The following is a 12,208-nucleotide window of genomic DNA, read 5'->3' as shown; positions in this document are numbered from 1 at the left end:
TGGCCACTAACCTACATGGAAAGCTTTCAGTTCAGGGAGACACCAGGTCTTAAGGCACTACAGAGAGGAGAAAAGCAATAGAGGAAGACACCAGCCTTTGGATGTATACACATGGGCACACACACCTCTAGTGTGCATGCAACAAACACACATATATACACCAACATGCACATGTGTGTGAGCCCCCCACACACACCATTCAACTATACAACAACAGAACAATGTCAAACAAAAAGTAACAACAACACTTTCATGAAAATATTACAAAATCCCAATGAAGACTAGTTTCTGCCTGGTATACACACCAGTAAGACGTCAATCAAATCCCCCAGACACTAAATGCAAAGATGCAAACACCCATAGGCAGTTAAAATCATCTTGAAGAAAAATCAAAAGGGCAAGGTGTCCCTGATATTTAAAATTCATTAATGATTTATTCAGAAGTATGGCTTTATCATAGAAACACAACAGAACAGACAGAGCTCAGAAAGAGACCCACATCTACACAGAAACTTGATATTTAATAACAGTAGTGGAAGAATTCTTGACCAGAAAATACTAATCGCCAGTGTTTAGGAGACGGCTGAAAATACTGAAGAAAGTATAACTCCACTAGGTTGCTACCTAATGTACACAGTTTAATATATTCATATATCTCAGATACAAAAGTAAGCTCTGCCCCATTAAACTGACTAGAATTCCTAAAAATCATTTTGAAATCACAAAGCTAGCTCAAGAAACACTGCCCTTGCAGAAGAACCAAGTTTGATCCCCAACACCCATGTGGTGGCTCACAAGCACCTGTAATCCCAGTTTCAGCAGATTTGTCATCCTTCTCTGGTCTTTATGGGCACTTGGTGCATGGACATACATGCAGGCAAAACACTCACATGCATAAAATAAAAATATATTTTTAAAAAATGCAGACTATTAAGGCTCATTCCAACTTCCCCATATTAGAATCTGCATTTTAACAAGATCCCTACATGCACCATAGGATGGTCCCTCACTATAACTTCCAGAGAACTCTTTAAATTTAAGTAGACAGTAGCTTAGCAGTGGCATGATTTAGCCTGCCTCTGTCCATTAATGTAGAGATCTCATCTCAAGCCCTATGATAAAACAGCTATACCCTAGCCAGGCGTAGTGGCACACGCCCTTAATCCCAGCACTTGGGAGGCAGAGGCAGGTGAATTTCTGAGTTCAAGGCCAGCCTGGTCTACAGAGTGAGTTCCAGGACAGCCAGGGCTACACAGAGAAACCCTGTCTCAAAAAAACAAAACAAAACCAGCTATACCCTGAGCTCACGTGATCAGTAGTTTTTATTCTCTTACCCTCCTCCGGGCACAAGCATGGATCCTGGACACCCTCACATCGGGGCTTCTGTGTTTTATACGCGGGCGAGATCTCAGACCTTTATAGTTCTAAGATTATTTGTGTTCTGGTTTCCTGCCCATAAAAGATCGGAAGCAGCAGCTCTAAAGGGAAAGAAGTAAAATATGGGGCCAGAGCGGGTTCTACAATAAGATACGACTGCTGAAAGAGGAGCTGTGACACTTTCATGGTTATTTAGTTTTATAAATCTATACACACCTCAAAAACTATGGCTCAGCTCCTAGAGTACTCATCGAATCAGCCCAAGTGTCCTTTAAACAAGCAGAAAGACAGACAGACTGAAGATTCTGTTCAAGCCTCAAGATTCTGAGTGGCTTGGTAGAGAATAGCGTTTCTCAACCTGTGTGTTGTGACCCCTTGGGTCAATTTGTAACCAGGAAAATACACCCTAAATATCAAATATCTACATTACGATTCATTGAAGTAGCAACATTGTAGATATAAAAATAGAAACGTGCCAGGCAGTGGTGGCACACACCTTTAATCCCAGCACTTGGGAGGCAGAGGCAGGCAGATTTCTGAGTTCGAGGCCAGCCTGGTCTACAGAGTTCCAGGACAGCCAGGGCTATACAGAGAAACTGTCTCAAAAAAAGAACAAAAATAAATAAATAAATAAAAAAAAATAGAAACGAAACTAATTTTATGGTTGGGGTCGCCACATGAGGAAACGGTCTCAGCGTTAGGAAGGTTGTGAATCACTGACTTGGGACCTTTACAGCCAGAGGTATCACTAGCGAAGTTTGGTTAGAGCAGCCTTGGTTACCAGGACTTTCCTCTAAGAACAAACGGTTTGTGGATTAGATGTGAGTTGGACATAAAACAGAGAACTAAACCTATCCTAAACTCCTGTTTCACAAGGAAATGCAGAAATCTTGGTGCGGTGTCATCTCCCCCTTCTGAAACACCTCCATCCACTACGGCAGCCCACCCTTGACCCTCCTCATCATGCCCAGGTCCTCCTTTTGGCCACTAATTGGAGCCCAAACAAGGAGGCTGGTTTCCTTATTCCTGTCTAGAGCGTTCCACATAACGCTTAGTGCAAAAACTTCCGTGCTACAAACTACAGGCTTTCCTGAGCGGATAGCTTGGGTTTCCGCCTCTCGACCACGCCCCTTTTCCGTGAAATAACTTTATTGACAGATCAGAGGAGGAGCTTCCTCTACTCATTCATCTCAGCTGAGGCCAAGCTGGTGAAGGACTGACCAAGCCCACAGGTGATAGCAGCGGTCAAGGGGAATGCAGACCCGAGGCAGGATGCAAAGGCCATGTTCAGGGGCCTTGCGGGATGACAGCTTTGTGAATTACAGGTGCTTAACACGTGGGAACTCAAGGACTAGCAAAAGGAAGATTCAAAAGGGAATGGAAAATTTTAAAACTCTGGCTGACTGCTGAGCCTGGAGATAGCTAGATAATTAGCCTGGAGGCTCCTACTGCTTGAGACCACACAATAGCTTTTGTTCCTCGGCCCGCCCCGCCCCCCCTTGTGGCATTTACATTTTAAAAGTATCAAAGTGGACACCTGACACACACACACCCCTGTTCCATTCTTCTGGAACCTTTCTGAATGAAACACCACCTCTCAAGAAAGGAGTCTACCGTTGCTCAGAATCAAAAGGCCCTGAGTGTAAACTTACAGAACTATTTTCAGAGTGAGGGGAGAGGGGACCGGAACCCTAGAACCCTTGCCTAGGAAACGGATGCTGCTTTTCCCAACACCGCATAGGAAAGCTGAGAGTGTAGGAAGGAAATCAACAGATTTTTGTGACAATCTGGCTACTGGGGTCATGCCTGTGCCTGAATTGGACCACCCTGGCTCCCAGGGAACTCTTCCCCTTGCCACGAAAGCTGTGCCCACCAGTACAATTTAAACTGGACTTGGCCGGTGAAAGGCTTGGTGAGTGTAAGTGTCTGCCACCAAGCCAAGGACAACCTGAGTTCAATCCCGGGGTGGGAGAGGATGACTGTCTCCAAGGTGTTGTTCTCCGACCCCCAACATGTCCTACATCGCAGGTACCCCCCAAATACAAACACAACATAATGAATTCAAAATAAGTAATTATCCCAACACTTGGGAGGCAGAGGCAGGTGGATTTCTGAGTTCGAGGCCAACCTGGTCTACAGAGTGAGTTCCAGGACAGCCAGGGCTATACAGAGAAACCCTGTCTCGAAAAACCAAAAAAAAAAAAAAAGAAGTAACTATCTTATTGCTAAGGCTGTGCTCGCCCAGAACCTCCACACCAAGCTTATTCCAAAAGTCTTCATTTCTCTGCAGCTCTCTGGGTCTGGCGACAAAGAGCCTATCTACAGGGAAATCAGCCTGAAAGCCTCCAGTCTGAATACTGAAGGCCAAGGTCCCTCAGAGCTAGCTGTGCTTGCTGGGTTTCAGTCTTTTCTTTGGTGTTTTTTTGATTTGGTTTGGTTTGGTTTTTCGAGGCAGGGTTTCTCTGTGTAGGCCTGGCTGTCCTGGAACTCACTTTGTAGACCAGGCTGGCCTCGAACTCAGAAATCCGCCTGCCTCTGCCTCCCAAGTGCTGTGATTAAAGGCGTGTGCCACCACGCCCGGCTTTGTTTTCTTCTCCCCCCCACCCCACCCCCCATTAATCTGAATACACCTGGCTGACCTCAGCCCATCTTGGCACATCTGGCAGATTTGACCAGATGTCCACACCTGATCATTCACTGACCTCCCAAAGACCACAAACGGCTTCCTCCACGGGTCCTCAGTGAGAGGGTGAGAGGTAACCAGCGGGTGAGGCTCAGAACTGTGAGCTGCAGGGCTGTTTGAAGCAACCCGCCTGGAACTGGGTTTTACATGTTTTCCATTAATTTCTTAATTGCCTTAATGGACAAGAGTTACTGTAAAATAAAGAGAGGTTGTTTTTCCTTATTTGTTTACAATGAGCCAGTTTTGATTGAGCAACTCAGAGACTTTCCAAACCCATTGATCTTGGGCTGGGAGGGTTTCTTTTTAGGCGTGGGTCTGGAATGATGCGTTCACTAAGTCCGAGCACAAAGACAGCAAACCCAAGTTTTCAAAAGTTGGTTTCACAAGGCCACAGCTGCCTCGTCAGAGCCATGGAAAAAGTCATGTGCTGAAGAGGGAGGGGACTGAACTTTGCAAAGGAAACTGGGACACCCAAAAAGGACAGGCTGAAGGTGACAGAGAGAACCCGAGAGGAAGGAAGATATGTAGATGGACCTCGCTCTGAATGGCCTGCCATCGGGGTGTGGCTTGAGCAGTCACGCAAAGTAGCTGACTAGGGGTCTCACCATAAGGGAAGCATAGGGCAGTGTTTCCTGACAGGACCTTTCCTGTGGCCGGGTGTAGCTGGAGAAAAACAAGATCTTCTGGGGGCCTTGAAGAACCCTAGGTTTGACGGGGTCAGGTCTGCAAGCCTAGACCTTGGCCCTATTCCAGAAGTCCACCTTGTTGTCCTGCATACCACCCTTGTGGTTCGCCCCACCCACACTACGCTGCCCCGCCCCGTTCCGCCCTGCCTCGCTCCAGGGGGCACAGGCCCACACCTGGTGGTGATAAATAGCCGCGTTTCTCATGCTCACCGTGTAGGAAGTAGCTTTTATCACGGACTGGCATTGCAGTTTTCTGCTTCTTGCTCTTATCGGATGCCATGGCTACCCAGCGGGCACACAGGGCAGAGACACCCGCACACCCCAACCGCCTGTGGATCTGGGAGAAGCACGTGTACTTGGATGAGTTTCGTCGAAGCTGGCTGCCCGTAGTCATCAAGGTACCAACCGCCATGGGGCTAGCAGGTGGGGCAGCAGGGATGTGCCCTGTCTGGGTCTGGGGGATCCTGGTAGCAGGAGACCAGGGTACAGAGGGTCCCTTGTGCCTGAAACAGGAGGGCTAGGGAGACCCCAGATGAACGTCGTTTGAGTCGGGCCTGTGGGCCTGGAGGAGGGTGGGAGCGCCCCGAGCTCAGTGGACAAGCCCCTCTCACACATTGCCTGGTGTGTGTGTGTGTGTGTGACTATCATTCGGGGTGAAACAAGGCTTTCCTAAACCACAAAATTGGAATATCTTTAAGGTAGCTAGTAGTATCCACTGTCAGTAATAAGATTTAACTTCCTTTTGCGTGCGGAAGCCTCGGCATGGGTCTTAATGTTGGTGTTCAAAAGAAATCTCTTGTAGAGGCACCTTCCGGAAAAGTGTTCCACTTGTGAAGCCAAAGAACGCATTAAAAGCAAACTGCTGAGATTTTGTGTGAAGCGCTAGGACCTGGGAACTGTCTCCACTCCAGCCAAGTTGGAGCCTGTGAGCCTCACAGACGCAGATGCAGACGTGGGGTGCCCCTAGCAGAGGGTGGAGCTTGTGAGCCTAGCGGACTCGGGACACCGCTAGCAAACGGTGGAGCCACAATTCTGGGCTCTTGAATTTACACTCTTGCTGCCATTTTACAATGCTAAATTTACATATATCTAGTTGGTTTTTCTTTTTCTTTCTTTCTTTTAACGTTAAGTCAGATGTGTGAAGACAACATGGGTGGGTATTTCCTTTAAATATCAGGTTAACGGCAAGCTTTTCACCCAAACCATGAACCAGAGAATAGCCCAGAGCTGTGATAGGCGCTGTTTGATCAGGAGCCTGGGAGCAAACCTCAGGGCAGGGCTTGTTTCCCATGACTGAGGAAGCCAGGGTTTTAAACATGTGAGCGTTCACTTGTATTAATAAGGAAAAGAGAGTAATTGATAACAGCGGTTAGATTGTTGACTCATGGGCTGTGAATGGTGGCGCTTACACACCTGGCACCACCATCTGACTTAACAGATTCACCTGATCTCAGGGACTGTTCTTGCCTGGGGGCGGGGGGGGGGGGGGGACCACATTCCTGTGAGCTGGTGTGAGTGCTTAGTGTAAGGCCCACACACTGGTCTGCGCTCAGGGCTTGCAGGGTACAGTATGGTAGGAGTCCTATTCTTGGGAAGGTGATGCAATGGGGAACCGGGTAGCCAGTGCAGTGGCGAGGCTGGCGATGAGTTCTGTGTGGGGAGAAACGAGTTGTGCTGCAATGCACAGTGGGGAGCAGGGGTCAGCACACAGTTTGTGGTTGCGCGTCCTGTTTCTGAGTCGTCTTGTTTGGAGTTATAAGTTGCTTCTCTTCCCCTGCACAAACCCAGGGCTCCGTGCCTTACAGACAGAGCCGCAGCCCGGCCCTTACATGTCTTTCAGTTTTGAGACTTTGGTCTTAGCTACTTAGATACCTTAAGCTCCCTTTGTATCCCAGGTAGGCCTTGAACTTGGGATCCTCCTGCCTCAGCTCACTGAGTAGTACCCACTGCAGGCCTGTGCCACTTGGTCCCACCAGGTCTTAACCAGGCTATCTTGTCGGATTTGCTTGTATTGGGGGTGGGGTGGGGTGGGGGGCAGGCTTGTTTTGTGTGTTTAGGCGGTGAATTTTTTGTTTTTGTTTTTTTTCCATCCCAAATTGATGGCTAAAACTCATTTTCGGCAGCTGGCAAGGTGACTGAGAAGGTCCTTGCCACCAAGCCTGTTGACCTGAGTTTGATTCCCAGGACACACGTGATGGACAAGAACTGACTCTGCATGGTGTCGCATAGCCATGCCTATGTGGTATTTCTCCCTTGATTTCAGCACTTGGGAGGCAGAGACAGGTGGAGCTCTGTAAATCTGAGGTCAGCTAGGTCTATATGAAAGAAGAAAAGCTGAACTCTCCATGAACTCTTCAGCTCAGGGTCCTCTTACCCCTCCCATCTGGAGATTGTTCCCGGAACACACCTGAACTTTTTACCCCAAGGTACCCCCTCCCAATTGGAAACTGCTCCGGGAACATTTTTTAGATAAGGGGTCTCCTGGAACAAACCTAGTCCTACCCCTCCTAACTGAAGACTGTTCCAAGAACATTTTTGAGATAGGGGCCTCCTGGTACTACCCCAGAATGTTCCAATAGATCGAGTACATTGCCAAAATATAGGACACGACCCCTTGGTTATGTAAAGCCCCTTGGCAAAGCCCCTTGGTGACGTAAAACTTGTACTTTTCCCCTGGCTATTTCCTATAAAAGCCTGTGAAAAGTTTGGGCCAATTGCCGAATCTCCTCTGCACCTTGCTGGCTGCATGAGTTTCGACCCCAGATATCTGGTATATGTGCTTTTTATGTGCTTTCTTGTCATTGCTGTATTAAATCTTACTCTCTATACATCTTAAGTTCGGTCTCAGTGTCTTCTTGGGTGCGCGGCTGCCCCGAGGCTTGAGTGAGTGTCTCCCTTTGGGAGTTTTGGAGTCTTTCATATAGAGCAAGCTCCAGGCTGGCAAGAATGATCTGGTGAGACCCTGCTTTAGAACAACAAATCTTAACTCCTGTCCGTTAATGAAACTGCATGTTTCGTCTCTACCCTTAAACATGGTCTTATGTAATGTTCTTTATAGACTTACATTTGAACAAAGAGCTGCCTTAAAAGGAAGCTAGCTCTTTGTGGATTTGGGGAGGCTTGCTGTATAGACAGTGAGAACCCCACAAACAAGGGATCACATTGTGGCTGAGAGGAAGTGGATGGGGGGGCGGGAGAGGGTGTGAACAGAACAGGGGAAGGAGACAAAGATGCCTTTGTGTAGTCTTTGTGGATTTCTATGGGCCCCCGGACTCCTCTTCCCACGAGGAGAAGGTGTCACGAGTCTAGCAGCCATGAATTTGATAACCCTGGCATCTGAAGACGGTAACTAAGGAGACAGTTGCCATTAGTCCAGATGAGCCATGCCCATGATGGAGAAAATGCCGCCTGTCACCAGATTTTTTTTTTTTTTTTTTTTTTTTTTTTTTGGTTTTTGAGACAGGGTCTCTCTGTATAGCCCTGGCTGTCCTGGAACTCACTCTGTAGATCAGGCTGGCCTCGAACTCAGAAATCCACCTGCCTCTGCCTCCCAAGTGCTGGGATTAAAGGTGTGCGCCACCACGCCCGGCTTCTGTCACCAGATTTAAGTGTTAGGAAATGGGATGGGGGGGGGCAGTCTCCAGCAAAGGATCACACAATCCACACCATTTCAGTAAGACGTACAGTTGTGTTTGTGCAGGTTTCGTCGCTTGTGCCAGAGGGGTCCTGGGTCCCACACCCGTTGGTCAAGAGTTCAGCCTTACACGGCTCAGAGCTGCACTGTTGATAAGCCAAGCACAACTTTGAAAACAGATTGCAACCTTGAATACATACTTAGGTCTTAGAAAAGTTTGGGCTGTCAGAGGGATTTTTGCCCCAGGGCTTTGTGCCAACCTCTTTAGAGGTAATGACTCCTTTGTCTCATTTAACCGTCTGATAGAAAAGGCCGTGCATTTCATTCATAGTTCCCATAGTGAGTCCACGGATAGATACCTCGTTTAAAAGGGGACAGACAGTGCACAAAAAGTCAGCTCCCTGACAAGGCTGGCTAAGGTTGGTAAAGTGTTTGCCTTGTAAGTATAAGGCCTGGAGTTCGGTCCCCAGAGTTCAAGTTGAGGAAGCTAGTGTGGTAGACATTGCTCGGGAGGCCGCACTCAGGTCAGCTGCACTCCGGTCTCTGGAGCTCAGTTTTTGGTTGGTTTGAGTTTTGTTTTTGTTGTTTGTTCTTGTTGTTTTGTTTTTTTTAAGGGGGTGGTTGTTTTTAGGTGAACCCCAAGCCAATAAGAGATGTTGTCTCAAATAAGTAAGCAAAGGAAAAAGTAGATGATGTCTAAGAAATGACTCTCTGCTCTACGTGGGTGACCTTCCCACACACACTTGAAACCAAGCTGGAGGGCTGCATAGCTTACCCCAGCAATAGGAGGTTGGCAGGAAAAGCGTGCACCCTGAATGACTAGACCCTGACCCAACCAGAGTCCCTAAGACGATGTGCAGCCTGTGGAGTTGAGTCCAGAGGTGGTGTCTGTCCTCAGGCTCCTGAGTGACAGAAGAGATGGCTGGTGGCTGGGCTCTGGAGGAGCCTGATGGTGGTACGCAGGAGGCGGAAGTTGTGTTCTGTTCTTCCTCTGCAGAGTAATGAAAAATTCCAGGTGATCTTGCGCCAGGAAGATGTCACCTTGGGAGAAGCTATGTCCCCCAGTCAGCTGGTGCCTTACGAGCTGCCTTTAATGTGGCAACTGTACCCCAAGGACAGGTACCGAAGCTGCGACTCCATGTATTGGCAGATCCTGTACCATATCAAGGCAAGCACGGCTTTCCCCAAGGACCGAGTGGGTGATCTTGAGTGATCCTGGTCTCCGGCCTTGGTGTGGGCTAGCTCTATATTCCCTCCACCCTGGTACCAGAAGCTAATGGAAGGGGAGCTAACTACAGACTTTTTTTTAAGGGTTAGAAAGATACAAGAAGCCATCATCTAAGGTCTTAGCCAAACCCCTTGGCACAAGGAGCCCTCTGTGGTAGTCACTGACTGAGACCAGTTGAGAGGGCTAGCCACCTCACCTCAGGACCCAGTACTAACCCAGGCTGAAGAAAGCTGAGCCAGAAAGAAAGGGGAATTCCCAGGGCTGGTCTGACCACTCGCTTGTCCCTCTCCTTCTCCGCCCTCAGTTCAGAGACGTGGAGGACATGTTGCTTGAACTGATAGACTCGGAGTCCAACGCTGAATAACCCGAGACCTGGTGAGCGCCCCTGAGCTCCATCAGAAGGAAGGAGGGCCCTTCTCTATGGAAGCCATGACAACCCCTCCCCGGCAGCTATCTTCAGAGGCTGCCTAGAGTAGGAGGGGCTTCCTGGACATGTCCATGTCTCTCCTTTACCACCTTAGGAGCCCCGGCTACATCCATGTCTACAGGGCCCCCCCGAGGTGACCCATTCCTTGTTCACCATCGGTTGTCTAAGAGATGACTGCTGGGCCATCCCACCAACTCAGCCGGGGATCCACAGATAACACTGAAGCAGGTTTCTCTATTTCTTCTTCTTTTTTTTTTTCCAGAGATTTTTTTTTTGTAATTGGATATTTTCTTTATTTCTCCTCTTCCCCCCCCAACTCTCTTCACGGTGTTTGGCCCTGACCTAGGCATGAGATACGAGGTTCAGTATCAGGAATTGAGTAACCACACCCACCCAGCAACTCCACTGCCTGCTCCTTGACTGTCCCTCTAACCCTGCCTTCTCTTCTGTCCTCTCCCCAGGTCCTGCAGCTCCTGTCTGCCTTGCCCAGGCCTGGCCCCACAGGGGAGATGTTGGTACTTATGTTCTCTCTGTTCGCTAGTCATGTCCTTTTTCCTCTACACTGGGCTCCAAGAAGAAAACTGCTCGGCCAGACGCTGCGCCTTCCCATGCTGCTGTTGCCTGCTCGGCCAGACGCTGCCCTTCCCATGCTGCTGTTGCCTGCTCGGCTGCCTTGGTTGGTCCCTCAGCGCTGCTGACTCCCTGGCAAGGGGCTCCAGAGAAGATCCCAGTTCTCCTCACCTCCTCTAGGCGCTCAGTGGTGTCTGTGCCTCTGATCTTCTTAGCTGATTGACTCTTCCGTCTTTCCCTCTTGCCTCACATGACAACGAGTGTCTCTGGCTTATGAACTTGCTTTCTCCCTCACGGGTCCCTCAGCAGTACATACACCATGAGGGACAAGACCTCGTCATTGGAATCTGGCCAGGCCCCAGATCAGCCATCATCACTCAAGGTGTTGGACCTGTACCCACCTGACCTGTGAAGCCCCACCTACCCAGCAAACATAGGCTTTGATTGCAGAGCGGTGTTAGACTTGAGAGCTCTCTTGCCCTTCCTTATAACCTAGTGCTTGCAGCCAGGGCTATGCAAACGTGGAGCCTATGGCCTCACTAGAGCAAGAGGCCGGGCAGTGGGGCTGGTTCAGAAGGGCCCTCAGATGGGCCTGTGTGCGGGCTTCCTCTCTGGGTGTTCAGGTTCTGTATTTAGTGTAAGCACTTCCTGTCGCTGATTAAATATTTCACTCACCTAAGTTGGGCCGAATCGGCTTCCATCCTTGACCGAGATGCCAATAAATGAGGGAGAGAAGACTGCTCTGGGGTCTCCCAGAGAAGCCAGGGTCACCCAGGGAAGCCTTGGTCTCCTAGTAAGAATGTTGAAAGGGAATGTGTGGGATTTTATGTGGTTCTATTTTAGAGATAAGGCTGGATTTAATAAAGCTTTGTAGAACTTTAAAATTTCTCGTGCTCTTGGAATTATGATGTGAGAACCATTAGAAGCAGCAGCAACCTCAAAACAATCCTTACTGGCCAGTTCTGGTACGCAGCCCCCTTGGTATGGTCCTACCTTCTCCTCAAACCCTGAACGCCTTCAGGTCTGGATGCTGACCAGGTGTGTCATTCCAAGGGTCTGTCCTATTTCTCAATCCCAGCGGTTCCTCACATGAAACTCCCCTTGACACTTCATCCCAGCCCTCCCCATACCCATGCCCTTCAGACACAGGCTAGCCCAGTCACAGGTTAGACCACCCATGACCTGTTCTCGGCTGGTTTTCATGGCCTGCTGGCCCTCCTGCTCCCCTTATAAGTAGGGCCTCAGAATACAAGGGACATCTTAGAAAAGGAGCCAGAAAGGGCCACAGGGCACCTTGCTTCCTTCCCATCTCTCTATGAAGCTAGTCCTCAGAGCTGCCCCAAAGATGCAGTTGGATAAGGAAAGGGAAGTACTCTTGAGTGTACAGCAAGAAAATTGTATAAGAAATCCACCACCTCTCATTTCCTATCTCTCCTCCCCCTCACCTATACTGGGTGGATTCAATGCATGTGATCATTGTTAACTTGATAGGATCAAAATTTACCTGGGAGGGTGGGAGGGGGTGGCTGTGCACTCCTTTAACCCCAGCACCTGGGAGGCAGAGGCAGGTGGATCTCTGAGTTTGAGACTAGCCTGATCTGCA

The 12,208-nt window shown here is 49.0% G+C and overlaps 1 protein-coding gene across 3 annotated transcripts; it reads left to right on the top strand.

Annotated features, from left to right (window-relative positions):
- The first annotated feature begins 5,024 nt into the window (after nucleotides 1-5,024).
- Nucleotides 5,025-10,828, top strand: Tcl1a (TCL1 family AKT coactivator A). 3 transcript variants are annotated; one of them, XM_021179758.1, is made up of 4 exons: nucleotides 5,025-5,144; nucleotides 9,378-9,548; nucleotides 10,497-10,618; nucleotides 10,669-10,828. In XM_021179758.1, exons 1-4 carry the CDS (start codon nucleotides 5,025-5,027, stop codon nucleotides 10,826-10,828), a joined length of 573 nt encoding a protein of 190 aa, XP_021035417.1. The 3 variants fall into 3 exon arrangements, with proteins under 3 accessions (XP_021035417.1, XP_021035418.1, XP_021035419.1); XM_021179759.1 differs by lacking the exons at nucleotides 10,497-10,618; nucleotides 10,669-10,828 and adding an exon at nucleotides 9,913-9,972; XM_021179760.1 differs by lacking the exons at nucleotides 10,497-10,618; nucleotides 10,669-10,828 and adding an exon at nucleotides 9,913-9,946 and having other exon boundaries at nucleotides 9,378-9,499.
- Nucleotides 10,829-12,208: the final 1,380 nt, after the last annotated feature.

This window comes from Mus caroli, unplaced genomic scaffold (assembly GCF_978045245.1).
Source record: "Mus caroli unplaced genomic scaffold, Mus_caroli_1 scaffold_14, whole genome shotgun sequence".
NCBI lineage: Eukaryota > Metazoa > Chordata > Mammalia > Rodentia > Muridae > Mus > Mus caroli.
This window is presented reverse-complemented; position numbering and strand designations above follow the sequence as displayed.